We start from the raw sequence: 26,353 nt of genomic DNA, 5'->3' as shown, positions 1-26,353 counted from the left end.
TAATGAAAACTCCCTTTCCTGAAATCTAGTTTTCAGCCTTTGATGCTAACTACTACATTTCTGCAAATTTCTAAAAAAAAAGAAACTTTATAATTTATTGGAAATTTCAATGGCGAAGATTTTGATGCTACTTTTAAAAAGCTTCTTGGGGTGCTTAATTGCACGACAAAGCTTACCATTCACTTTTTAACAAAGTTTTACCCAAGAGTGAAGGTTAGGCATATATATGCTCAGTCCATACTGTCCTCTCAGATGCTGGACTGGATGTAAAGAACACATGCATCATGCCTAATTCCCACTTAATTATGTCATACCAAATATGCAGATTCATTACTTGGCAAATAATGGAACGGTTTTTTACTAGGTATTTAAAAAGAGTGGGTTGAATGACTGAAATGAATGAATGAAAACTAGTCGCTTTCTATGTAACCTTTCCCCCATACTACACAAATATGTGGACTGTTCAAAAATTTTACAGGCTATTCTTCTCTTGAACTAGCCTGTCGCATACATCTCGTTAATGAAGACTAAACCAAAACACATATAACTACACCAGATACTACACCAGATACTGTTATTCTACTGACGTTCATCGCAAATCAATCAGTAGGAAAATTTGAACTGAAGCACGTTTTTCTGTTCAGGTGTTGGCAACCCTTTCCTCACCCATGCCTACACACAGTTGTTAGTAGCTAATTTCAGGTTATTGGAATTAAGAATACTTTCATTTTCTTAGATCCATGAACTGGTGAATGAAGCTGCTCACAGCATGCATTTAGCCCACTGCGTAAATCTTTATGGGCTTGGCCTAAAGAAAGAAATGGCTACGTGTTTTGATTCCTGAATATATATAGGTATTTGGCTATCTGCAGGGCTGGTTCTTAAAATAAATATATTTAAAAAGAAGAGTTGGTTTTTATACCACGTTTTTCTCTGCTGTAAGGAGTCTCAAAGTGGTTTATAATCACTTTCCCTTCCCCTCCCCACAACAGACACCTTGTGAGGCAGGTGGGGCTGAGAGAGTTCTGAGAAAACTGTGACTGGCCCAAGGTCACCCAGCAGGGTTCATGTGGAGGAGCAGAGAAACAAACCCAGTTCTCCAGATTAGAGTCTGCCACTCTTAACCACTACACCACGCATACAGGAATCTTAGAGTTGGAAGTGTATTACCAGCCTGATTGGTTGCCATCAAAAACAAGATTTCCTTATCATTTTTGTAATACTATACCAGGAATTGTACCAGGGGGGAATCCCTCCCAGCAGTTTTTTTATTGATAAACCACCTCTGTTTATTTTTGTGTGTGTAGACTAACATAGAGAGAGTATCGTGGGATTATGGCAAAAAGAACTCAGCAGTTGGTTTCGAAAAGGCTAAAACTAATAAAATGCACTTCAACAAAGATAAATGTAAAGTTCTGCATTTAGGTAGGAAAAATCAAATGCATAATTATAGGATGGGGGAGGCTTGTCTGAGCAGTAGTGTGTGCGAAAGGGATCTTGGGGTCTTAGTAGACCAAACACTGAACATGAGTCAACAGTGTGATGCGGTATCAACAGAAGTATAGGCTGTATCAACAGAAGTATAGTGTCCAGATCACGTAAAGTGCTGGTATCGCTTTACTCTGCTCTGGTTAGACCTCACCTAGAGTACTGTGTTCAGTTTTGGGCACCACAATTTAAGAAAGATGTAGACAAACTGGAACGTGTCCAGAGGAGGGCAACAAAGATGGTGAGGGGTCTGGAGACCAAGTCCTATGAAGAAAGGTTGAAGGATCTGGGTATGTTTAGCCTGAAGAGGAGAAGACTGAGAGGGGATAGGATAACCATCTTCGTACTTGAAGGGCTGTCATATAGAGGATGGTGCCGAGTTGTTTTCTGTTAGCCCCAGAAGGTTGGACCAGAACCAACAGGTTGAAATTAAATCAAAAGCGTTTTCGTCTAGACATTAGGAAGAATTTTCTAACAGTTAGAGCAGTTCTCTAGTGGAACAGGCTTCCTCGGGCGGTGGTAAGTGCTCCTTCCCTAGAGGTTTTTAAGCAGAGGCTAGATGGCCATCTGTCAGCAATTCTGATTCTTTGACCTTAGGCAAATCATGAAAGGGAAAGCATCTTGGCCATCTTCTGGGCATGGAGTAGGGGTCTCTGGGGTGTGTGGGGGAAGTAGTTGTAAATTTCCTGCATTGTGCAGGGGGTGGACTAGATGACCCTGGTGGTCCGTTCCAACTATGATTCTAGGATTATATGTTGTTAGGGCATCTGAGAATGCAGTGGATCTCTGCAGGTACGTTGCATCCCCTGTGAAATCCTCGTAAGTGAGGGCAAAGCTGGGGCCAGAAATTGAATCAGGTTTTGCTTTCACTGAGATACTGTACTCAAGTCCCAACAGTTTCGTTTCCCCCATACAAGTGACTACTACCTCTCACTCTCTTTGAAGAATATTTGGGGATGCTTTCCCCCCTCTATCTCATTTTACCTCTACACCCTCCTACTATCACTATGCTATGCAGAATGTTAGTTCGTTTCTATTTTTTCTCTAGGAGGTGTGTAACACAACTAACTTGCACTTCTGAAAAAGTGCCAGCGTGGTGTAGTGGTTAAGAGCAATGGTTTGGAGCAGTGGAGTCTGATCTGGAGAACCAGGTTTGGTTTACCACTCCTCCACGTGAGCGGCGGAGGCTAATCTGGCGAACTGGATTTGTTTCCCCGCTCCTACACACGAAGCCAGCTGTGTGATCTTGGGCAAGTTAGAGCTCCCTCAGCCCACTTACCTCACAAGGGTGCCTGTTGTGGGGAGGGGAAGGGAAGGTGATTGCAAGCAGGTTTGAGTCTCCCTTAAGTGGTAGAGAAAGTCGGCATATAAAAACCAACCCGTCGTCTTCTTTTTCCAGAACAGTATTTAAACCAAAACTCTAGAAATTGCTGTATGCTAAGGCAGTGGTTCTCAAAACTGTGGGGCAGGGCTCAAAAGCGAGTTGCAGCACTCTTGCCCGTTGGTTGTGAGGCGAGGAGGAACGGGATAAGCTAGCAGAGGAAGCTTAGTGGCAAATTTGTATTTGTTGGTTTGGTACATTTTTTTATCCAACCCTTCCTCTAAGGAGCTTTTTCTCCCTTCTTCAATTTTATCCCCACAACTCTGAGAGGTTGGGTAGGATGAGGTAGTGGCTGGTCCAAGATCACCCCTGAAGCTTCATAGTAAAGTGGGGATTTGATTCGAATCTTGGTCTGCTAGATCCTTGTCTAACACTGTAACTATTATACCATGTGCAAAATCACCATGACATACAGCCTGTTGCTGAGTAATTTTACATATTAATAAATACTAAACATGAAAAATAAAATGTAAGCCTGTTCTCTATTAACCAATGTGAGCTTCCAACTTTCTATGTCGTGGAAGAGGAAAATAGTGTGGAATTACTTTGGAAGTAGCTCCCAGAAAGTACAGTAATTGCAAAAAGATGTGGGTCCCACTCAAAAATATTCTGAGGGCTGCTGTACTAAGACCAAGAACGACTACATAAATAGGCACTTAAGAAGCTAAGTTTATTTCTGCAGGAGAATTATGCAAATCATGTATGTGTATACTGAGTAGTCATAATAAGCAAACTGTGACCCATGAGTTTTTCTTTAGGAAAATGCGTCATTACAATTATGAATCGATGCATATTGTTTGAATTATTAGATTGAATATATTTATAGTTGGTTTATCTCACTGAAACACTCTCTTTTCCCCTGTATAATTAGATGGTGTATATTTATAGCCACCTTATCTCGCTGAATCTATTTGAATATTATCATGTATAAACTTTTTTATTTGTATGCTGCTTGTCTCACTGATAAGCAAGATACGTAATCTTATAATAAATATTATTTGAAGACACGGAAAATAACTATGAAGTACAAACTGAAGCACGATCCTAAATTGGGTATTTTGAACAAGAACCTCGAGAGGAATGGCAGAATAAAGGCACTGCATAATTCAGTGTTGTGATTGTAAATACAAGTGTCTCTTCATGTTAAACTTCTAGTACATACATGTGAGCTTGCTGACACGCACTGTGTTACTGAATGAGAATATAAGAAGTTGCTGTATGTGATACGATGCTAACTGGGCAATAAGCATGCAGCAGATCTCAGATGATAGTAAATGGAAGATAAATATCTAATGCAGCTCAAACAGCATTTATGTGAACTGAGAAGGAAGAATTCAGTTTTAGGTATGGTGTTCTTTAGTGGTTAGAACCCTTGTCTAGGCCTGGGGAGATCCAGGTTAAAATTTTCACTCTTGTTGTGAAGCTCACTGCATGACCTTGGGCCGAACGTTCCTCACAGGCTTTTTATGAGGATAAAATGAAGAAGGGGCTATATTAAAATCTGTTCACTGTAAATTACAGTTTTTTTATGCAATAGAAATATAAGGACTTCTGTTTGGTTAAATTTAAAGGCTTTTGTATTTGGTGTGTTTTATGTGTTCCCCACCAATAGAGGATGCATGGCCTGGGTCTTCCATCAGAAGAACAGGCAGATGTCTGTGGGAGAAGGTTAAACAGAAAACTGACCTTAATTCAGCACTCGCAAATAGAGAAATTACAATTTTAGCTGTCATTTAGCAGCACTGACTTCTCCCTTAGGGGATCAGCCTGGTTAAAAGCCTGGAAGTATCTTTCCGGTAGACCTCTGCTGGGACTGGAAGTCATCTGCCCCCTCCCCACATAGCTTTCTGGTTTGGTTGGCTCTACCCCCTTACGGGTGTGCTGCCTCTGGAAAAGCTCCTGCAGATCAGACTAGTGGAAGCCTATCTCACCTTTAGAAGCTCTCATGGTACCCAGAGGAGGGGGCAAAGAAGGGGCTCCCACAGAGGTGGTAGATAGATTGCCTTATGCTGGGCACAGAAGGGATAACATTGGGCTTGCAAGACCTTTGCCTGAAATGACACCCCAACAGAGATGGGAAGACACTTCACCGCTGAAGTTAGGCTTGGGAGCTGCTGTCATGATGCGGAAGAGTGATATGCATACAGTTATCCAAAGGGTTGTGTTAACAGTTAGCCGAGTTTGAAGCAGAACTTTGACTTGTCTTTTGAAAGTGTCCAAATGAAAAGGGAAGCCAACTAGTTTCAGTGAACTTCTTAATGATCTTTCCCACAATATATATATGTTCAGAGTTTACTGGCTATTAGAGGAGCCCCGTGGCGCAGAGACGTAAGCTGCAGTATTTCAGTACAAGCTCTCTCTGTTCACGACCTGAGTTTGATCCTGATGGAAGCTGGTTTCAGGTAGCTGGCTCAAGGTTGACTCAGCCTTCCATCCTTCCCAGGTCGGTAAAATGAGTACCCAGCTTGCCGGGGGTAAAGTGTAGACGGATGGGGAAGGCAACGGCAAACCACCCCATAAACATAGTCTGCCTAGGAAATGTCGGGATGTGAAGTGACCCCATGGGTCAGTAATGCTTGCACGAGGGACTACCTTTACCTTTTCACTGGCTATATTTGTATGCTGCTCTCAGAATTGCATTTTAGCATCAAGTCAAGTTTTATACCTATTACCACATTAATTGTCAATAGAGTATTAATTTAATTCATTTATACCCTGCCTTTCTCCCCAGTGGGGATCCAAGGAGGCTTACATCATTCTCCTCTCCTCCATTTTATCCTCACAGCAACCCTGTGAGGTAGGTTAGGCTGAGAGTGACTGGCCCAAGGTCACCCAGCACGTTTCCATGGCACAAGTAGGGTCTCGAACCCAGGCCTCCCAGATACTAGTCCAACACTAACCAGTACACCACACCACAGTACTTATTTTGGATGGGGGATACCTCTGCTTAGCTATCAACTGCACTGAATGACTTCGTGAGGTACAGTGTACTGAGAATAACATAACCCAAGGTCATTCAGTGCAGTTGATAGCTAAGCAGGGGTATCCCACATCCAAAACCAGTACTCTGTGGCTAATTAATGTAGCAATTGGTATAAGCTTGACTTGATGCTGTGGACAGTTTGACTGCTTGTTTGTTTGTTTTTTGGAAGTTACAGTTCTATGAAATGCCAACAAAAATTGTATTGTTTTCAGATCTTTTTAGATGCATCTTTAATTGCAAACATTGATATACATTCTTAGAGGGCTTGGGCATGTTGTATATTTGTATGTACCTTACAAACACCCCCATGAAGATTAGGTAGTAGTTGTTGTTCCTACATTTCAGAGGAGTGAGGGGGTAAGTTTATGAAAAAGCAGCTTCCCCCCGTAAGTGCATGGCAGAGGTGAGATTGGAACTAAGACATAATTATTCAGGCAGTTTATAAACCCTGATTTTGTTTAAACTCTGATTTAGTGTTATATGTGAATTTACGGAGCCCAACAAATTATGCTTGGGTTCTAAACTGGGATTCTAAACTGTTTAGTACCTGGCTTGTTAACTGTGTTTTTTTGTGGTTTCTGAATAAAGAGATCCCAGTTTGGTCAGTTGGATTCTAAACTGGGGTTCCTGTGACATCTGAATGCAGTTCAGGGTCTTATAAGTTTCCTGTACGCAAGGAATGAAAAGAATGCCTATTAGCAACAAAGGGATATGCCTGAAGGCTCATTGGATGTAATACAGGAATACAAGAGGAGTCAGGAATGCCAGTTGACTTGCATGGTCGCCATTGAAATACATTACAGGACAGAAAAGTTGCAATGGAAATCCAGAAAGGGTTTGGAGAAATCTGCTCTGGGCGTGGAATGACAGTCCCTGGGACCAGATAAACTGTTCTAGGACTAGAATGACAGCCCTCAAAGTGGAATGTCAGTCCCTGGTAGTTAGGGTTGCACATTGTCAGGGGAACTTACTAATGGTGAGAGCACAGATTCCAGTCCCGGGGAATGCCATTCCCATCACAGTGCTAAAGAAAACTAGTAGTTTTCATTAGGGCCTGAATTCTGCCTTCTGGACTGCATTCCAAAAGGTACCTCCCCAAGGCTGGAACAAGCATATCGTGACCAGCCATTCTGATGCATGCAAAAGTAGGTCACACTGTCAGTCATTGCATGTTGGCTGCTCTCACAATTGCTGAATATACATTGGCTTGAAAGACCTAGTACATCTCTTTGCTATGTAAATATGTTCACTCGATGACTGTAAGCATGCTCTGGATACTACACACTGTGGTCAGGAAAATGTTTGCATGTTGGAAAGGTCGCTACAAAGCCAGTACATCAGTTTGGCCTGGTGATTATAAAAATGCCTTATTAACCCTGCAGACATGCCTTGAACTTATGTTTTCGGCGATGGGGTGTTTTTCGGTCAAAGGGAATAGAAACATGTCTGCAAAAGAGGTGATATACGAAAGGTGGGTGGAGCTCTTGTGGTGAAATTGGTGAAGATAAAATTTTCCTGTTGTTGTGTCTGACCAGTAGGTTGGTCCTTTTTCTCAGATTTTGCATTGCTTTGCCTTGGTCTTTCATTTTGTTGAACTCACAATCTGTTTTTTTTCTGCTAAGAGACCATGTGGTCATTCAGTAGTGAGTCTCCTTTGCTGAAGAATGGTCTCCAGAATCTCGTCATACAAATGGCTTCTGCTACTCAGTCCAGCCTGACGGCATTTGAGAAATGGGAACTGGGTCAATAAATCTTTGGTACAATAAATCCTTGGTACAATCCAGTTATTTCTCTGCTGTTTTATGCCAATTTATTTGGACTCGTCCTATTTTTGGTTTAGCTCCCACTCATCTCTGGACTGTAGTCAACCAGAGAGAAGGTACTTTTGAGATCATGTACAGATTTTGCTGCACAGAGTTTCTCCTTCACAGAATTATTTTGGAAGGAACTTATCAGAAGAGGGGCAGAACTGGAAATAGTATACAGATAGCAGAACCCGTTGTCAAGCTCATCTTAGCCCACTTCATCAGGTTGGGGGTTTTAAATTTTACTGTGGGGTGTTGTATTCCATCCATTGTATTTGGATGGCGGGTTAGATTTACCAGTGTATTAGGATCAGGGACTTTTTGTAACCTTGCTGGTTATATACCGAATAAAGGTTGTCTGTCTGTCATCAGGTTGGGATTATTTTCCCAAGTACCATATTCTAGGCAGGAGGCACTACTGAAGGCTTTTTGCAGCACATTCTGATATTGCCCTAAGGAGAACAGAACCTATGTTAAGTTCCATTCCACCATTGTTCAGGATTATGCGATATATTTGGGTCATCAGGTGTAAATTCCACTCTTGAGGCTACAAGGCAATTATGATTTTGTATTTCTGTGTTTAGTGGGATCAGTGAGATCATTCCAGATCTAAATTTTTATGTTGTGGATCCATAGCTTTAATTTGCCTGGGTTTTTTTTTATTATTATTATTTTTGGAGACCATTAAACTTTCTCACACTGGAACCAGTTGAAAGGTTTACTGGCTGTTCTATAAAATGGTCATAATGTCCAAATCCCTTTCATTCACATGGATTGCCCAAAGTTTTCCATGCCATATAAGTAGTCTGTCTGGTGAGAGGCTCGTGTCTGCCACTCTGACCATCTAATATACAGAAGCCTATGAAACAGACTGCCAAAGGGTTGCCATGATTTGCGAATCTGCCTTGAAAAGAAGTGCCCTGATTGGTATGTTTTGATAACATGAAGAAAACAATGCCCATTTACTATCTAGCTATTGTTAGTCTTGGACCGTATTTAACGAAATCTACTATCTAGCTGCGTTTTGCCCGCACATATTGTTGATTCAAACTGAACTAGGGGCTTGGGCTTTTACACTAAAAACTTCTATAACTTCAGTAAAGAAATAATAAAATCGATAATAACTTGTGCATTTTGTCCTTGAAGAATTAAGAAATGGCCATGGAGCATTCTGAAGCAAAATACCAGTTTGAATGAAGTTGAGGCCAAGCCTGTATCTTACTGAATGAGTAAATCTGAAACTTATTTTCCACTTCTTGAATTGGCCAGACACTGATGCATTGTAATTATGGTGGTGTCACTTGTTCTGTGAAGTTTGAACATATGCTTGTTCAGCTTTTTTCTTTTTACCTCCACCACTCCCCAGTAAAAATGGCCTTTACCAATACCATCCTGGGTGACTGATTTGCTTAGAGATGGCTTATTCTCTGTCCATTGTGACTTGAATATGATATTTCTTGTTTATCGTTAAATCTGGACGCTGTTTGTGGAGTTTTAGGATTTGAATCCTGTTTGAATTCGTTTCTTGGGAAATTCTGGGTTGTTTAAAGCTGTTCCGAAAAAGAGTCATGATAAGCTGGCCATGAAGAATACATTTTTCCAGCTGGTTACATGTAGTTTTTTGGAGAAGGTGGCTATGGGCTTCTTCAATGTTTTTACACACTTTTCCCGGTTAATCTTTTTCCCTGAGAAAGTGTGTTGTAATAAATAAGCAATGAGATGCCTCTTCCACCTCAGGCAAGTAGGTTGTGACACTACCATATTTGTTGGCTTTCCAGTCAGTACAGAAGGTAGGAAAAGACATTCCCACAGCTATTTATGTGTTACACAATCTATGAAGGTTCCAGCAAGTTGATCAACATATTTGGGAGGTGGGGGAAAAGTAATGTGTAGCATTGTTCAGTCATATGTGGGTTTTGTTGAGGTTACTTTGGGTTTCAGGCTGATTTTATGGGGTCCCTGGTACCCTTTAATGAGAAAATATAGATTCTGTGGGACCTGATAAGCTTTTACAAGATTGCTTTTCAGAGGGTCTGCTTTTTCTTGAGGGGATCTTTAGAAGACCACTGTCACACAGCCCGGATAACCTACAAGAACCAATGAACTCTGACCGTGAAAGCCTTCAACAATATTCTGTAGAAGATAATTTGCCATCTCTGTGAGGAATTGGATATTGAATTAGTGCTATCTTATTTTATGGGCATTAATGGTTGAAGTAAAATATTCAATATTCCCTAAAGCATAATTTTCACAGATTATAATAAACTGTGGTAATTTACAAGGAATAAATTAATATCAATAGAATAACAAGTTTCACAAGATGGGGAAACAATTTCTCTTCAGAAGTATTTATTCTCTAGCTACCCTATTTTATATGCTCATATGGCATCCACACAGACTTCAGTATTGTATCATATCTGCTCCTTAGCTGTATCTCTTGCTCTAGAACTCTTGTTTTGATTTTTCCAAAACCTAACATAAACTACGTGATTTCTCCAAAATATTTTGCAGTGGATGTACATGCAGATTATTTCTTGTTACTTCTGTCAGAAAAGTAGATTTCTGATACAGCACAGCATAAATATCTCTGCCATATGTAGAAACACAGCCTTTTGTATTTTATACTTTTCCTGGTTTCCATAGTGACATAATACTGCTCAAATATCTTGAAACAATATTCCCACAAGTAAGGGTAAACATAAAAAATGTATTTTCCCCATAACTAATCCAATGTTCTATTCATTAATCGTCCGTTTTCTTCTGTTTTCCTTTATTTTAAAAAAATATATTCATCTGGTAGTAGCAAAAAACTGAAATGGTTTATCAACTACACTTCCTGGTTTAACTTTTTCTGGGGAGTGTAATGTCCTTCAAAATATTATTCAACTCCAGTTTTAACTACATGGATACAAGGACAAAATAATGGCTGATCTTTCTACTTATTTTTAAGGTTTCTACATATTTTGCTAATGAAACAAAGTACTAGTTCTATAACTTGGTGCACGTGGCATGACATAGACTATTTATTTTTTCTCTCACCAAGGTCCATGTTATCTAAGCTACTTCGGTCAAACTGAGAATCACATAGGTCCACCTGGGACTTTATCGCCAGTTTTAAGAACTGGGAGAATTGGGTTTAATATATTGAAGGTCTAAATGTTTTAATATTCACTCCTTTTGGAGCCCTGTGTTGGGTGGAAAGGTCGCATAGGAATGTTTTAAGATTAAGCTGCGCTTCAGCCAGAAATGTGCTTGATATGCTGCCCATTCCACAGTTAAAGAGCAGAATGAGAAGACTTTACAGAATGTATTGTAAGGCCCTTGCTCTGTTGCCAGACTGTCTGCTATTGTGCCAGGTATTCTGCAGTGCATCCAGCCAGCAATTGAATGCCCCATGTCTGTGTTCACGTATTGTCCACTCTCCAGGCCCCCTGCGTACAGTGCTACTTCTTTTCGATATTCTTCTGGGGAGCAGCAGCCCATTGCACACATGTAAGTGAAATGTAGGAGGACTTTGCCTTATCGGCAGTGGCTGAATGTCTTACCCCAGATGCCAGGGGTCCCCAAAGTGATGCTCATGGGTGCCACAGCACCCATTGATACCTTTTCTGGCACCCACCAAGTATTTTAGAAAGTAGGTGGGGCCAGGTAGGCCTTTTGTCCAACAAGGCTTCTGATTTAAATGTTGTTTTGGCAGCAGCTGCCAACCGTACTATAATACTGAAATACCTCTGTATTGTGGCTATTTGTGCGCAGAAGGGGCTGGATCTAAATTCTCTGTGTCCTAAGTTTGATTTTATTCATAAAACTGGAATGTTTCAACATGTACTTTTTGTCAATTTACAGCGCAGGCTTTTTTGTGAAATTCAGATGTTGTGACGGTCAACTGAGCCTTTGTGATTGGTAATTGATATACTCTTATGTGGATAGATAGCCTGTGTGTGTGTAAAGTGCTGTCAAGTCAAAGTTGACTTATGGCGACCCCATAGGGTTATCCAGGCAAGTGATTAAGCAGAGATTGCTTGCCATTGTCTCCCTCTGCAAAGTCTTCCTTGGTGGTCTCCCATCCAAGTACTGGCCCTGCTTAGCTTCCCAGATCTGATGAGAGCGGTCTGTACTGTACCATTCCACTCTTCAGTGCTCTATATCTCAGCAAGGGTTCCTTGGATGAATATTTCTTTAGTGTGTGAGTGCCAGTTTCGTATTGCTTCTACTTGTCTAGGAAGGAGTTTGACCTATAAAATGGAGATCTTACTGGCATAGGGCCCAACATAACTAAGGCTCCCTTCTGCCTGTATCTTGTCACAAGGTTCGTATTGGTCAAGACTTCCCACCGAGTTCACCAGTTGTGTGAGCCAAACATAAGGGCAGTACTAATGACTACAACTATAGAATTTCCTTTCCCTTACATCTTGCAATAGCATTTTCTGTAAGTGTTTCAAGATAGACTTCGCAGGCTTTGGGTAGTATAACCAATTAGGGAATGGATCTGTGATAATATCTTCTAGATAGAAAAATTGCCCAAAATAATCTTACAGAAACCTCTGGAAGAGCATGGTATTGTGGATGGATTAATGGAATTCATTTACTAAACATTTTTAAACATTGCATGAATATACAGCTTCATGCTACATAATTAAAAACTAATCCTTATTTCATGATGAATAACCTTTGGGCTATAATGTCTCTTAAATAGAAAGCTATAGACAGATTTTTCTTCAAAAAGCATTTTATTAAAAAAATCTGATTTAATTTTTAAAAATAATTTATTTATATCCACCCTGCCCTCATCATTTTCCTGGGGATTAAGCTTGCAATATTAATAGTATTATAGTTGTAGGATAGGATCTAAAGGGAGGCTACTTGTTTGCAAGAAATAATTTTTTGCTGCCATTTTCATTGGTAATTTGATGTGATTTTTGTAAATTAAGGGGGACAGTCATCCCATTTTTCCAACCATGACAGCTCTATTGGAGGCAAGAAACCCATCAGACAGCTCATCACCTCCCTAGTTCCCATACAGTGGGATTGATAAAGCCACCTTTTCCTCTGAATCTCACCAAACTCCCTTCTTACTACAGCCCCTCTTTCATGTGGCTTTTGTCCATGCAAGTCTCATAATCCCCAGTATAACCTTTTGGGTGGTTAAAGAGCACCCTTTCTCCCTTTTTATCAGCAGAAAAGCTGATTGAATCTGCTCCAGAATAACTGGTACAAAACTCAAAATTCCATCTGGTTTAGAAAGCCATATGAACCTTTGAAGTGAGTATCAAGAACAAGTCATGTCAGACTAATGCAGTAGACGTAGTTTATCTTGATTTCAGTAAGGATTTTGATAAGGTTCCCCATAATATTCTTGTTGACAAATTTGGAAAATGTGATCTAGATCCTATTACTGTTAGGTGGATCTGTAACCGGTTGACCAATTGCACCCAAAGAGTGCTTGTTAATGGTTCCTCATCCACTTGGAGAGGAGTGTCTAGTGGAGTTCCTCAGGGATCAGTCCTGGGCCCTGTGTTGTTCAACATGTTTATAAATGATTTGGATGAAGGAATAGAGGGGATGCTTATTAAATTTGCAGATGATATTAAATTGGGAGGGGTAGCAAATATGGTAGAAGACAGAGCCAGGTTAAAGGATGATCTTAACAGGCTGGAGAGTTGGACTAAAACTAATAAAATGCATTTCAACGGAGATAAATATAAAGTTCTGCATTTAGGTAGGAAAAATCAAATGCATAATTATAGGATGGGGGAGACTTTTCTTAGCAGTAGTGTATGCGAAAAGGATCTAGGGGTCGTAGTAGACCAAACACTGAACATGAGTCAGGAGTGTGAATCAGTAGCTAAAAAGGCAAATGCGATCTTGGGATGCATCAACAGAAGTATAGTGTCCAGATCACGCGAAGTGATGGTATCGCTTTACTGTGCTCTAGTTAGACCTCACCTAGAGTACTGTGTTCAGTTTTGGGCACCCCAATTTAAGAAAGATGTAGACAAGCTGGAACGTGTCCAGAGGAGGGCATTGAAGATGGTGAGGGGTCTGGAGACCAAGTCCTATGAGGAAAGGTTGAAGGAACTGGGCTTGTTTAGCCTGAAGAGGAGAAGACTGAGAGGGGATATGATAACCATCTCCGAGTACTTGAAGGGCTGTCATATAGAGGATGGTGCCGAGTTGTTTTCTGTTGCCCCAGAAAACCGCTTCAGTTAATTAACATCCGTTGTCTGTAGGATTGTACTGTCACCTGTTATAAATTTGGAGGTACTCATTCCTGGGTTACATGCAGTTTTTTATTACATTTCTGATAAGAATTGCTTTCAAGTATTTGTTTTGGAATTACACAAAATTGTCTTTTGCATCACTCCAGCTTCTTTGTCTTTGTCCTTGATATACCTTACACAGTGAAACTGTCTAAGGTTTTTTACTGTTCAGTAACAACAGCATCCATTTTTTCCCTTTATATTATATGTGACTTAAATGTAGTTAAGCCCAGAAGTTAAATGTATGATGAATGGAACAAGATGTTGTGACTTCAGCATTTTCTCTGATCTAGTGTTCACTTAAATCTTCATTGAACTCATACTGAAATGAGATTCCCCTCTCCTTTTTCCTATTTTGTTGTGAGATAGATGGATAATTTTCAAGTAATTCAGGTAGTTTGTGTTTAGCTTTTTTCAGTCAATATGGGGCTCATCTGCTGGGGGGGTGGAAGTTTTGACTCCAAGTAAGAAAGTGCTTGCACATTGATCTAATTATTTTCTATTGTAAGAATTTCCTCTGCATATTTTTCTCCAAAAATTAAATCCTAATGAGCTGTTAGGACTCTGCAGGGAATTTTGGCTAAACAAGGAATTAATTTATATTCCCTAACCTAAAAGCGGTTAACAGCCATAAACACAGTGGTTCAAGCTAACTTTGTAATCGACTGAAAAAAATTAATTGGTTCTTGTAGGTTATCCGGGCTGTGTAACCGTGGTCTTGGAATTTTCTTTCCTGACGTTTCGCCAGCAACTGTGGCAGGCATCTTCAGAGTAGTAACACTGAAGGACAGTGTCTCTCAGTGTCAAGGGTGTAGGAAGAGTAATATATAGTCAGAAAGGGGTTGGGTTTGAGCTGAGTATTGTCCTGCAAAAGTATTGTCCTGTAAGTATCAAGATAATGTGCTAATGAGGGTATGGTATGTTAATATGGAACCATTGTATCCTGAAGTGATCTGTTAATGTGTGTAATCCAGAACTAATCTGTATGGCTATTGTTGAATGTTGTCTTTGTCTGGAGGTTTTTCAGGGCAGGAAGCCAAGCCTTATTCATTCTTAAACTCTCCTCTTTTCTGTTAAAGTTGTGCTGATGTTTATGAATTTCAATGGCTTCTCTGTGCAATCTGACAAAATAGTTGGTAGAATTGTCCAGTCTTTCAGTGTCTTGGAATAAGACCCTGTGTCCTGTTTGTGTCAGTCCATGTTCAGCTACTGCTGATTTCTCAGGTTGGCCAAGTCTGCAGTATCTTTCATGTTCTTTTATCCTTGTTTGTATGCTGCGTTTTGTGGTCCCGATGTAAACTTCTCCACAGCTGCAAGGTATACGATATACTCCTGCAGAGGTGAGGGGGTCTCTTTTGTCTTTTGCTGATCGTAGCATTTGTTGTATTTTCTTGGTGGGTTTAAACACTGTTTGTAGGTTATGTTTTTTCAAAAGTTTCTCCATCCTATCAGTGACTCCTTTAATAAATGGCAAGAATACCTTTCCTATGGGAGACTGTTTTTCTTGAGTTTTCTGATTTTTGTTTGGTTCAATGGCCCTTCTGATTTCATTCTTGGAAGGGCCATTGAACCAAACAAAAATCAGAAAACTCAAGAAAAACAGTCTCCCATAGGAAAGGTATTCTTGCCATTTATTAAAGGAGTCACTGATAGGATGGAGAAACTTTTGAAAAAACATAACCTACAAACAGTGTTTAAACCCACCAAGAAAATACAACAAATGCTACGATCAGCAAAAGACAAAAGAGACCCCCTCACCTCTGCAGGAGTATATCGTATACCTTGCAGCTGTGGAGAAGTTTACATCGGGACCACAAAACGCAGCATACAAACAAGGATAAAAGAACATGAAAGATACTGCAGACTTGGCCAACCTGAGAAATCAGCAGTAGCTGAACATGGACTGACACAAACAGGACACAGGGTCTTATTCCAAGACACTGAAAGACTGGACAATTCTACCAACTATTTTGTCAGATTGCACAGAGAAGCCATTGAAATTCATAAACATCAGCACAACTTTAACAGAAAAGAGGAGAGTTTAAGAATGAATAAGGCTTGGCTTCCTGCCCTGAAAAACCTCCAGACAAAGACAACATTCAACAATAGCCATACAGATTAGTTCTGGATTACACACATTAACAGATCACTTCAGGATACAATGGTTCCATATTAACATACCATACCCTCATTAGCACATTATCTTGATACTTACAGGACAATACTTTTGCAGGACAATACTCAGCTCAAACCCAACCCCTTTCTGACTATATATTACTCTTCCTACACCCTTGACACTGAGAGACACTGTCCTTCAGTGTTACTACTCTGAAGATGCCTGCCACAGTTGCTGGCGAAACGTCAGGAAAGAAAATTCCAAGACCACGGTTACACAGCCCGGATAACCTACAAGAACCAATGAACTCTGACCGTGAAAGCCTTCGAAAAAAATTAAGTTTAGTAGGTAATTTCAAGTATATACTTTCAGCGCAATCCTAAGCGGGGGTAGTTGTGGCGGGCCCGGGGATGATGCAGCCGCGCCGCCTCCTGAGCGCCTTGTTGGCTTGGCGCACCAAGTCGAAAATGTTATTTTCCCCAAACCCCATGAAACTGCTCTATGCAGTTTTGCAGGGCTACTCGACCCTTTTTGCAGGCGCAAGGGCTTGCACTGGCAAAAGGGGGTGTTCCTGTGGCAAAAGGGATCAGCCCTTTGGCACTGGTGCAAGCCCTTGCACCAAAGAAATGCTACTGCAGCAGCTGTGCCAATGTCCGTGTGTGGTGCTGCCGCGCGGCATAAGTGACCCTGTGCTAGCGTTAGTGCCCATTTAGCCTCTCACGCCGGTGCTGAGGTCATGCTGGCTCCTAAGGCCATTTGTCCCCCTTCTTTCAGGATTGCTCTGCCCATCTATCTGTGGTTATCTGCATGTATTACTGCAGTGTTTCTGTGAAGGCCTAGGCTATACTGCATGTGAAAGCAGCTAATTTTTAATTGAATTTAGCTGAGTCTGGGAAAGGTAGTTACAGGAGTAGTATTTGCATAACAAGCAATTTTATACAGGTAGTGAAAAAGAATCTCGTCTGCTTTTTTAAAATTACAGTGCATTAAAAGTGAAACATTTATTTAAAGTATTTTGGTGCTCTGAGACTTTAGGGATCTCAAAATTTGGTTAAAGTGATACGTGTATTCTGCCAGTTGTCATAAGAGTGATGTTCTGTTCATAAACAGCTGTCCTTTAGCACCACCTTTGTGGTTACCAAGCTATCTGCTATCAGTGGTCTCCTAGTAACACTGACGAAAGCTGTAATTGAATTTCGCTCTGCACTGTGTGTTTATTTGGATATTCTCCTGTGTTGCTTTGATGCTTTCATGCTTGGTTTTAAAGATGCAGCTTAGAATAGCTAAATATACAAAACTTTAATAAATGTTATAGCTGCTCCTTTGCTCATTACAGGACATGCTAATTGACTTATATAAAACATTATGCCAAAATGTTGCAAACAAAGCAAGATTTCAAGTCCCCCAACTTGCCTCCTACTGTATGATTTTCTTTGGTCCTAATAAAAGGTGTTGAACTATTGCTGCCTAACTCAGTGGTGGCGAACCTATGGCATGCGTGCCAGAGGTAGTACTCAGAGCCCTCTCTGTGGGCACGTGAGCCATCGCCCCAGCACAGAGTTTGCCTGAGTTTGTTCCCCCAGCTGAGGAGGCTGGGGACCAGCGGTGCCTTCCCGAGTCCTCCGGGAAGAGCCAGGCTCCTTCCCAGTGCCTTCTCCGCAGTCACCGGCTGCGCGCTCCGGAAGTGAAGACAAAGAAGAGCCTTCTGCCGAGGACTGGAAGAGGCGGAGCCGGGACGGGGCTGGACTGGGAGTGGGACACCTGGGTGAGGGCCGAACGGGGGCCCGCCTGGCGTTTGTGCTGGAGCCAAGCCCTTCACTTAGCTCGGGTTTCCACTCTGCTCGTTCATGCAACCGAAGGTGCCTCTGAGCCCATGCAGAGGGCTGTCCCCACCATCAGCCCCCCTGCATAACAGTCTTTTTTAATTCGTATGAAGATAACAGTTGGAAAAAGAACCAAACTGAAGGGGTGGAGGCTATGCTCCAGCTGCTTTCCTTCCCCGGCTCGGCTGCCGATGCAGGGTTGCAGTTTGGGCACTCGATCTCTAAAAGGTTCACCATCACTGGCCTAACTGTTTAGTGAGCTTACACTAACACGTAATATAAAAATCAAACTGATTACTAATGTACATTCTAAAGCAAGTTGTTTCCTATTCAGAACTAACTAAATCTGTGCAAGAAAATCTTGCTTTCTCTGAAGCCAGAAATAGGTCACAGAGGTTGTCTTTTAGGGAAATATGCAGGCTGTATATTGTTTACTGCTGATCGCTTTCTGCCTTCAGATCAAACTCTGCTTTTCCAATGAAGCTATTTCTTAGCTCTTATAATCCTTGTTGTTCCCTTACATCTTCTCTTTTAACAGCCCTACCCCACAAAACAGTAAATAATCTCAGGCTGGTAGACACTGAGAAAATCATTGTTTTCCACTGAGATGGGAAGTAAATGTCCCTGTTTTTTCCAGTTTGCCATTGGAGTAATGAGAGACCAGGCAGTTACTAGACATAAAAGAAGGATAAAAGCTCATCTAGGTAGATCTGTAGAAGACACCTGTGGTGAGTTGCTAGTGCATGGCCCACAGTATCAGGCCCCAATTTATGAACTATTACGGTGTTTGAAGATGTTCTTTTCATAGTTCATAACAACAAAAAATAGCTTTTGATAGAATGGTCATAAGTTCATTTTTAAGAATTTATGCAAACGTATTCAGATTTCATGGTAAGCCATGTTAGTTTCAGAGGACATTTATTTATGTAGAAAACCATGATTGAAATCTAGTCTCACTGACTAGTGATTTAAATCGTTATTTAAAGCGATTGGATTTCAATCAAATCACCCTGGAGTAAACACATGACAAGGTCCTATTTGGATCAGGACAGCACCAGAGGAGGCAGAGGAATTCCTGCCTTCCTGCCTGTGCTGTTTTCAGCAGCTGAAACAGCCCAGGGGCCATGGGGCATTATTTTGTCTGGTAAGTCAGCACATACAAGCATACAGTGCATATGCTGGCTCCCCACAGAGCAAATAACGCCCCCAACAGTTCCCAGGTTGTTTCAGTCACTGAAAACTCAGGAGAGACAGCAGGAATTCTTCCTGCTTCTGCATGGCAGTCCCAATCCAAATCTGGCAGTCCTTGCTGCAGGTTTATTTATGAGTTGCCACTGGGAACTCACAACTACAGTATTGGCTGCAAGTCACAAGACAAACTTGTATAGTTTGTAACGTCTAGTTAGGCTCTTAGGTGGAGGTCTTTCACATCACCAACTTCCTGATTCTTTTTTTTTTTAAGTGGGCATGCCAGGGATTAAACCTCGAACCTTCGACATACAAAGCAGATACTCTGTCAGTGAGCCACAGCCCCACTCCAGTCCTCTCCACACCTGCTAAACTTGGACTTTTAGCTCGCTTATAATGTGTTCTGGGTACATTTTCTTATTAATTTTGTACTGTTTCAGATTTCATGTGGGTGGTACAATTTCTGAATACTTCCCCACATTTAAAAAAAATTCTTGCAAGAGAATAAAAACTAGCATGTCAGAGACAAAGATTCCACTTCATCCTGCTGCCTATTTATTTATTTATTTAAATTTCTATCCCACCTTCCCCAGCCAAAGCCAGGGGATCACCAGGGTCATCTAGTCCAACCTCCAGCCCAATGCAGGAAATTAACAACTACCTCCCCCCCCACGTCCCCAGTGACCCCAACCCAACATACATTAAAATAACATCCAATATCATTAAAACAAGATCAAACAATAGATGGCGCTCAATTAGGGACATAATAGCTGCTGAACACTTGGCAGTCAGACAGAGCCTTCCATAATGCATAATATTGTGGTAGCTTTCTACTTTCAGGAAGATGTTTATAGAGGAGAGATTTTGATGTGTAATTCAAGTCTGAGAAACAGAACCACCACCCAGTGTTCTCTTCCATATAGTTTTGCTTGCTCTGTGCTGAGGTGCTGACCTCTCTTATGATGGTAAACTTCCTCCCAGGTTTTGGCTGACAGATGTGTAAACATACCATTTTCAAATTCTTCTAGTAATTGCAGTTTCTTGGTAGTTTCAAAGGGTAGTCATGTTGGTGTATAGAAGAGCTAGATTTGAGTCCAGTAGCACTTTAGAGACCAATGAGCTTTTTTTGGGAGGGATGTAAGCTTTTGAGAGTCAAAGCTTCCTTGGAACCATATAGGTACAGAATTTCAGCTTTCTGCATGGTGTTTAAATATCTTCTTGGTATACTTTTTTCCCTTTTGAGGGAGGGGTAGAGAATTGTCCCGTTGAGAAAGAGGGAGAGTTTGGGGGAATTTCAGCCTACAGATGTGCCACATTTATAGATAATGTGGAAATACTCTATTTTAATTCTGTCATAATGCCAACCTCATATATCTGAAGGACTAAATACTTTTTGAACTTCTGAATTAAATACTTTTGTTAACCAACAAAATTTACAATGTAGGGATTATATAACAAGGACAGGCTATAAGCACGTACTCAAAAAAATAGAGGAAGAAAAAGTAGAACATGGTTCATCACAAGCTGAAGTACAACATTTTCTCAGCCATTACAACTTTGCTTTTCTTGTCTTATTCTCCCTGTTTCATGATACTGTGGTCTTCCACAATATCAAGACAGCTGTGTGTAAGCATGTAACAACAGAATATTTTCGCTCCTTTCAGATGTTCCCCCTGCAGAGCAAGAAAAGCTCTTTATTCAGAAGTTGCGACAATGTTGTGTCCTTTTTGACTTTGTTTCTGATCCACTAAGTGACCTAAAGTGGAAGGAAGTGAAACGAGCAGCTTTAAGTGAAATGGTAGAATACATCACACATAATCGCAATGTGATCACAGAACCTATTTACCCAGAAGTAGTACATATGGTAAGTAATTTAAATAAAATTATTCTAAAAATTCTCTCAGAATTAAGCAGTTTTGTTTGAGTGAAGTTTTCTTGAGTAGGATTTTGACTAAAGGGTTTTCTTCACACTTTCTATTGTGCTACAGAACATTTTCAGTTATATATATTATCAGTATACAAGAATTGCAGGAATGGCTTGGCTTTCAGGAGTGTTTTGCACTTTCAGGCTTGCCATTATAACGAATGTAGTAAAGCCTCACCGTGATAACAACACAAAGCATATCCTGTGCATCACTGATGGGCTGGCTTCAGTCTAGCAAGTTCTACTTTTATTTCTTATGAATATTACGATGGTTCACCAATTGTGTTTTATGTCTACAAAGCAACAGTTCACAGTAAAGATCGCTTAATAGTTAAGGTATATCCTGATGTAACTTTGAGTTATGAAAGTCATATATATATATATAGAGAGAGAGAGAGACACAGAGAGACACAGAGACAGAGACACCCCACAGCAAGTTCATCTCTGATTCTGGTTAGCACAAGAATACCACCTGATGGTCAGCAAAGTGCAAAATGAAAATTTGCGAGATCTCTTGACTGGCCAGTATAGAAATCAGACAGCCAGTATAGAAATCAAATAGATTATATCAATAGAAGCAGAAGATGGAGAAGCTCTATTCTCTCGGCCAAAACAAGACCAGGAGCCGACTGCGGTACAGATCATGAATTGTTAATATCGAAAATCAAGATAAAGCTTAAGAAAAACACCAAAACATTCATAGCACCAAAATACAATCTAAGCAATATTCCGGAAGAGTTTAAAGACCATGTAAGGAACAGATTTGCATTACTGAGTTCAAGTGAATGTAAACCTGCAGAAATATGGGTGGAAACTTGAGATATTATCAAGGAAGAATGTGCAAAGACTATTCCTGTAGCCAAAAGAAAAGAAAAACCTCGATGGATGTCTGAGGAAACTCTTAAAGTGATGCTCAAAATCTTACAGCAAAGGCTGTTACCATATATGGAACGAGAAATGCCTGATGTTCAAGCTGATTTCAGAAAAGGAAGAGGCACTAGAGATCATATTGCAAATATACACTGGTTACTGGAGCATACGAGAAAATTTCAGAAGAAAATCAGCTTGTGTTTCATAGATTACAGCAAAGCTTTTGACTGTGTGGATCATGAAAAGCTATGGCTGGTTTTAAAGGAAATGGGTGTGCCACTACATCTGATCGTTTTGATGCGCAACCTGTACTCTGGACGAGAGGCCACAGTTACAACAGAATATGGAGAAACGGAATGGTTTCCAATTGGCAAAGGTGTCAGACAAGGATGTATTTTATCTCCCTATCTCTTCAATCTATATGCAGAACATATAATTAGGAAAGCTGGATTAGATTTAGATGAAGGTGGAGTGAAAATTGGAGGGAGGAACATTAATAATTTGTGATATGCTGTTGACACTACATTATTGGCAGAAAATAGTGAAGATTTGAAACGACTACTGCTGAAGGTTAAAAGAGAAAGTGCCAAAGCAGGACTACAGCTGAACATCAAGAAAACAAAAGTAATGACTACAGGAGAATTACACAACTTTAAGGTTGACAATGAGGAAATTGAAATTGTTCAAGACTTTCCATTCCTTGGCTCCACCATCAACCAAAAGGGAGACTGCAGTCAAGAAATCGGAAAGAGATTGAGACTGGGAAGGGCAGCCATGAAGGAGCTAGAAAATATTTTGAAGTGTAAGGATGTGTCACTGGCCACCAAGACTAGATTAATTCATGCCATCGTATTCCCTATTACTATGTGTGGGTGTGAAAGCTGGATAGTGAAGAAAGCTGATAGGAAGAAAATAGATTCCTTTGAAATGTGGTGTTGGAGGAGAGTGTTACGAATTCCGTGGACTGCCAAAAAAAACAAATCAGTGGGTTATAGATCAAATCAAGCCTGAACTGACCCTAGAAGCTAAAATGACTAAACTGAGGCTATCGTATTTTGGTCACATCATGAGACGACAAGAGTCACTGGAAAAGACAGTCATGCTAGGAAAAGTTGAGGGCAGCAGGAAAAGAGAAAGACCCAATAAGAGATGGATTGACTCAATAAAGGAAGCCACAGCCTTCAATTTGCAAGATCTGAGCAAGGCTGTCAAAGATAGGACATTTTGGAGGACTTTCATTCATAGGGTCGCCATGAGTCGGAAGCGACTTGACGGCACTTAACACACACACATTGACTGGGTTTGATTGCTCCTTTAGAAAAAAATCTGCTGATACATCTCTGCACCTTATTTTTCCTTTATTAAGGCACACTTCCCAAAAGTTCTCTTATAGCAAAGAGAACATTACTTTTGGGGCAAAAGCATGAAGCTGAAACATGCATGATAAAGTTCTCAATAGCAAGTAGTATTCAACTTAATTTAGAATAACAGTTTTTAGAATAACAGATTAACAGTTATTCTAAATTTAGAATAACAATTTAGAATAACAGTTCTTAGTTTAGAATAACAAAATAACAGTGACATCTTCATGCGAATAGGTCAGCGCTGCTCACTCTGGCTCACAGAGAGCCCCATTTGCAACTGCCATCAACCAAAATAGCCACCTTTACTTCCTTCCTTGCCATGAGGCCTGCATCTGAGGGAAGTTCCTCTGGCAGTGGCTGTTTTTATGGGGGATTAACTTGCTAACCACAAGCCCCACAGGGCAAGGCCCTTGCCCCCCTTCCCTGAAGCATGGCTCAGGTGCCATATTGGAGAATGGTGCTCGGAAGAGCCACGGGTGGCATGTCAAAGAGCCACTTGTGGCTCCCAGGCCACTGAGTAAGTATCACTGAAATTCCTTTTCTGTATCAAAACTTTGGCATGTTTGATTTTTTTTAGTTTGCAGTTAATATGTTTCGCACATTACCACCTTCATCTAATCCAACGGGGGCAGAATTTGACCCAGAGGAGGATGAACCAACCTTAGAAGCCGCTTGGCCTCATCTACAGGTACTTTGGAGGCATAATCTCTTTTCTTCTGATTAAGCACAAAGTGGGTCTTAAAGTTATTGCAAAATAAAAGATGGTAAACTTTGGCCCGTCATTTACCTCTGCATTTTGCTTGGGATGGGATAAGGCAGCTTGCTTGTTATGGGGTCAGTCTGCTTCTCCCATGTTAAGCTTATCTTGACTCAGTATTTTACTAAAAGTAGAATATTTGTGCATTGGTATTTGTTGCTGTTATTCTTTTTTGTCTGATTAGCACTATAGCTTTGATACATGTCACTTCTGTGTGAACTATTGTGTAAACAGAAAGCTGGTACATATAAATTCAGCGTTGTCTTATTAAATGACAGGGGCGTAGCATTAGCACCAAAATCAGGGTGGATTATACGATGCCTGTGGCTGCATGAATCTGCAAAACTGCATACATACCCTTTTGTCTCAGAGCGAGTGACCTGTGTGTTTTCCTGTATGGCAGCCGGTGGGCCTCGCTTTACCTCTCCCTGCGCTGTACAGACTGTTTTGATCTAGAGAGAGATATTAAAATAGTTCACATGATTAGATAAATACTGATATCAGCATCTCACAGGGCTGGTGCAGATGTAACTGCCCCAATCTCTTAAATGCAGTTCAGAACAGAATCCTGCAGTCTGTTTCCATAGTTCCACTTCTCTCACCCTAATGGCTTTGAAGGGATGTGCCCCCCCCCCCCCCCGGTCTTAATTTGCAAGTCTTAATTTGCAAGGGATTCGCTTCAAAAATTGTGGAATCCGGTTAGCATTAAATGCAGTAACTTTTGGTATCAGTGTATGCTGTAGCAGGGAGGAAGCGCGCTTTCCCACCTCCAACTCCTGAACTTTGAACTGCAGTTAAGAGAGATCTCTCATGTTTGTATTAGGTCAGAACCCGAAGGTTGTTTTTATTTATTTAATTAATTTTAGTTCACTTGTTACAGCATACCTGCTGCATTCCGAAATTTAGGGCACAGTCTTCTGGGCACTTCTTGTCTTGCTCCATTGAAATGAGTGGGAGCTTTACATCACCCCTTTGTTTCAGAGAAGCTTGCAGGAAAAGATCTGGGAGTGTTGTGTCCACAGAACTTAATAGTTTAAGAGAATACAGTTGCAAGTTGGAAGTAAATGAGGCAAATAGTATCTTCATAGTATGTTTGAATTTTGCTATAAAAGCTGTTTAAAATTGAGTACGATTTATCTGCTTTTAAAAAATCAAATTTGCCTTTCTGTTTTTTTAAACTAATCTTGTGTTTTGTGGATCTTTTTCAGCTTGTTTATGAATTTTTCTTAAGGTTTTTAGAATCTCCAGATTTCCAACCTAATATAGCTAAGAAATATATTGATCAGAAGTTTGTATTGCAGGTGAGGTTAAAAAAATGAATATATCTTCAAAGTTTCAATCCAGATTAATGTGAAATCGATTAAACAAGTAAATATGTGTCTCTTGCAGCTTTTAGAGCTCTTTGATAGTGAAGATCCTCGGGAGAGAGACTTTCTTAAGACGACTCTGCACAGAATATATGGGAAATTCTTAGGCCTAAGAGCTTACATCAGGAAGCAAATTAACAATATATTTTATAGGTATGTTGTCATTCTGTGCTGATGCGTTTTAATCAGTAAGTTGTTTCAAAACTCTTCTGTCTTGAAGTACTGAGAGGTGTGTTTTGTTGTTTTTGAAGGTGTCCCACTGCAAAGCTCGCAAATCAACTTTGTTTTGTAACTTTAGCATGATTTTAAGCTGCACTGGTAAGACCAAACAAGAGGAGGAAAGTAACAGGTCAGAACAGGGGTGTCAAACTCATTTGTTAGGAGGGCTGGATATGACATCAGTGTCACTTGGTCGGGCCGGGCCATGTGTACCATAAAATTTAATGTCGTGAACCGGAGATACAAAACTTTATAGAAGACACAGGCAAAGCCAATTAATGATATTTTTTTTACTTAAAATACAAACATGCTTAAAACAATAACGCTCTTACAGTATTTTCTTTTATTTAACAGTCTTTGATAATTGACCCCTCAGGAGTGGGGGGGGCTCGCGGGCTGGATAAGAGCTCTCAAGGGGCCAGATCCGACCCCAGGCCTTATGTTTGACACCGTTGGGTTAGAAGATCTGGGCACAGAATTTGGAGTCATCCACTTCTTGTTTGGGGGCAGCTTTTGTCCTGTGTTGCTTTTTGTGTCTTTAAAGATCAAACCACAGCATTTGACTTCCTTAGGGTTGCAATTCTATTGTATTTCGGCACAAGAACTTTTTCCAGTCTCATATGACAGCTTTCTGATATGCAGATTTTAAATATATATATATATTCATACAATCATTATGCAATTGCAGGTGACATAGCAGCTTACGAATAGGTGGTGTGTTGACCTTTACCTTTTTATTTGGTATTTTGGTATACTCATAGTATAGAAATCAGGCTGGGGGGGAAATAAAGCCATTAAAAGCCACGTG

General features: G+C 40.6%; 1 protein-coding gene across 8 annotated transcripts in view; it reads left to right on the top strand.

Annotated features, from left to right (window-relative positions):
- Positions 1–26,353, top strand: part of PPP2R5C (protein phosphatase 2 regulatory subunit B'gamma) — a 79,085-nt gene that overhangs the window by 33,155 nt on the left and 19,577 nt on the right. For all 8 annotated transcript variants that reach the window (XM_056851268.1, XM_056851266.1, XM_056851267.1 and 5 more), the window contains 4 exons: positions 20,709–20,908; positions 23,780–23,890; positions 25,168–25,260; positions 25,349–25,479. In XM_056851268.1, coding sequence (XP_056707246.1) covers positions 20,709–20,908; positions 23,780–23,890; positions 25,168–25,260; positions 25,349–25,479 — 535 coding nt within the window. The remainder of the gene's footprint in view (positions 1–20,708; positions 20,909–23,779; positions 23,891–25,167; positions 25,261–25,348; positions 25,480–26,353) is intronic.

This window comes from Euleptes europaea, chromosome 6 (assembly GCF_029931775.1).
Source record: "Euleptes europaea isolate rEulEur1 chromosome 6, rEulEur1.hap1, whole genome shotgun sequence".
Lineage (NCBI taxonomy): Eukaryota > Metazoa > Chordata > Lepidosauria > Squamata > Sphaerodactylidae > Euleptes > Euleptes europaea.
This window is presented reverse-complemented; position numbering and strand designations above follow the sequence as displayed.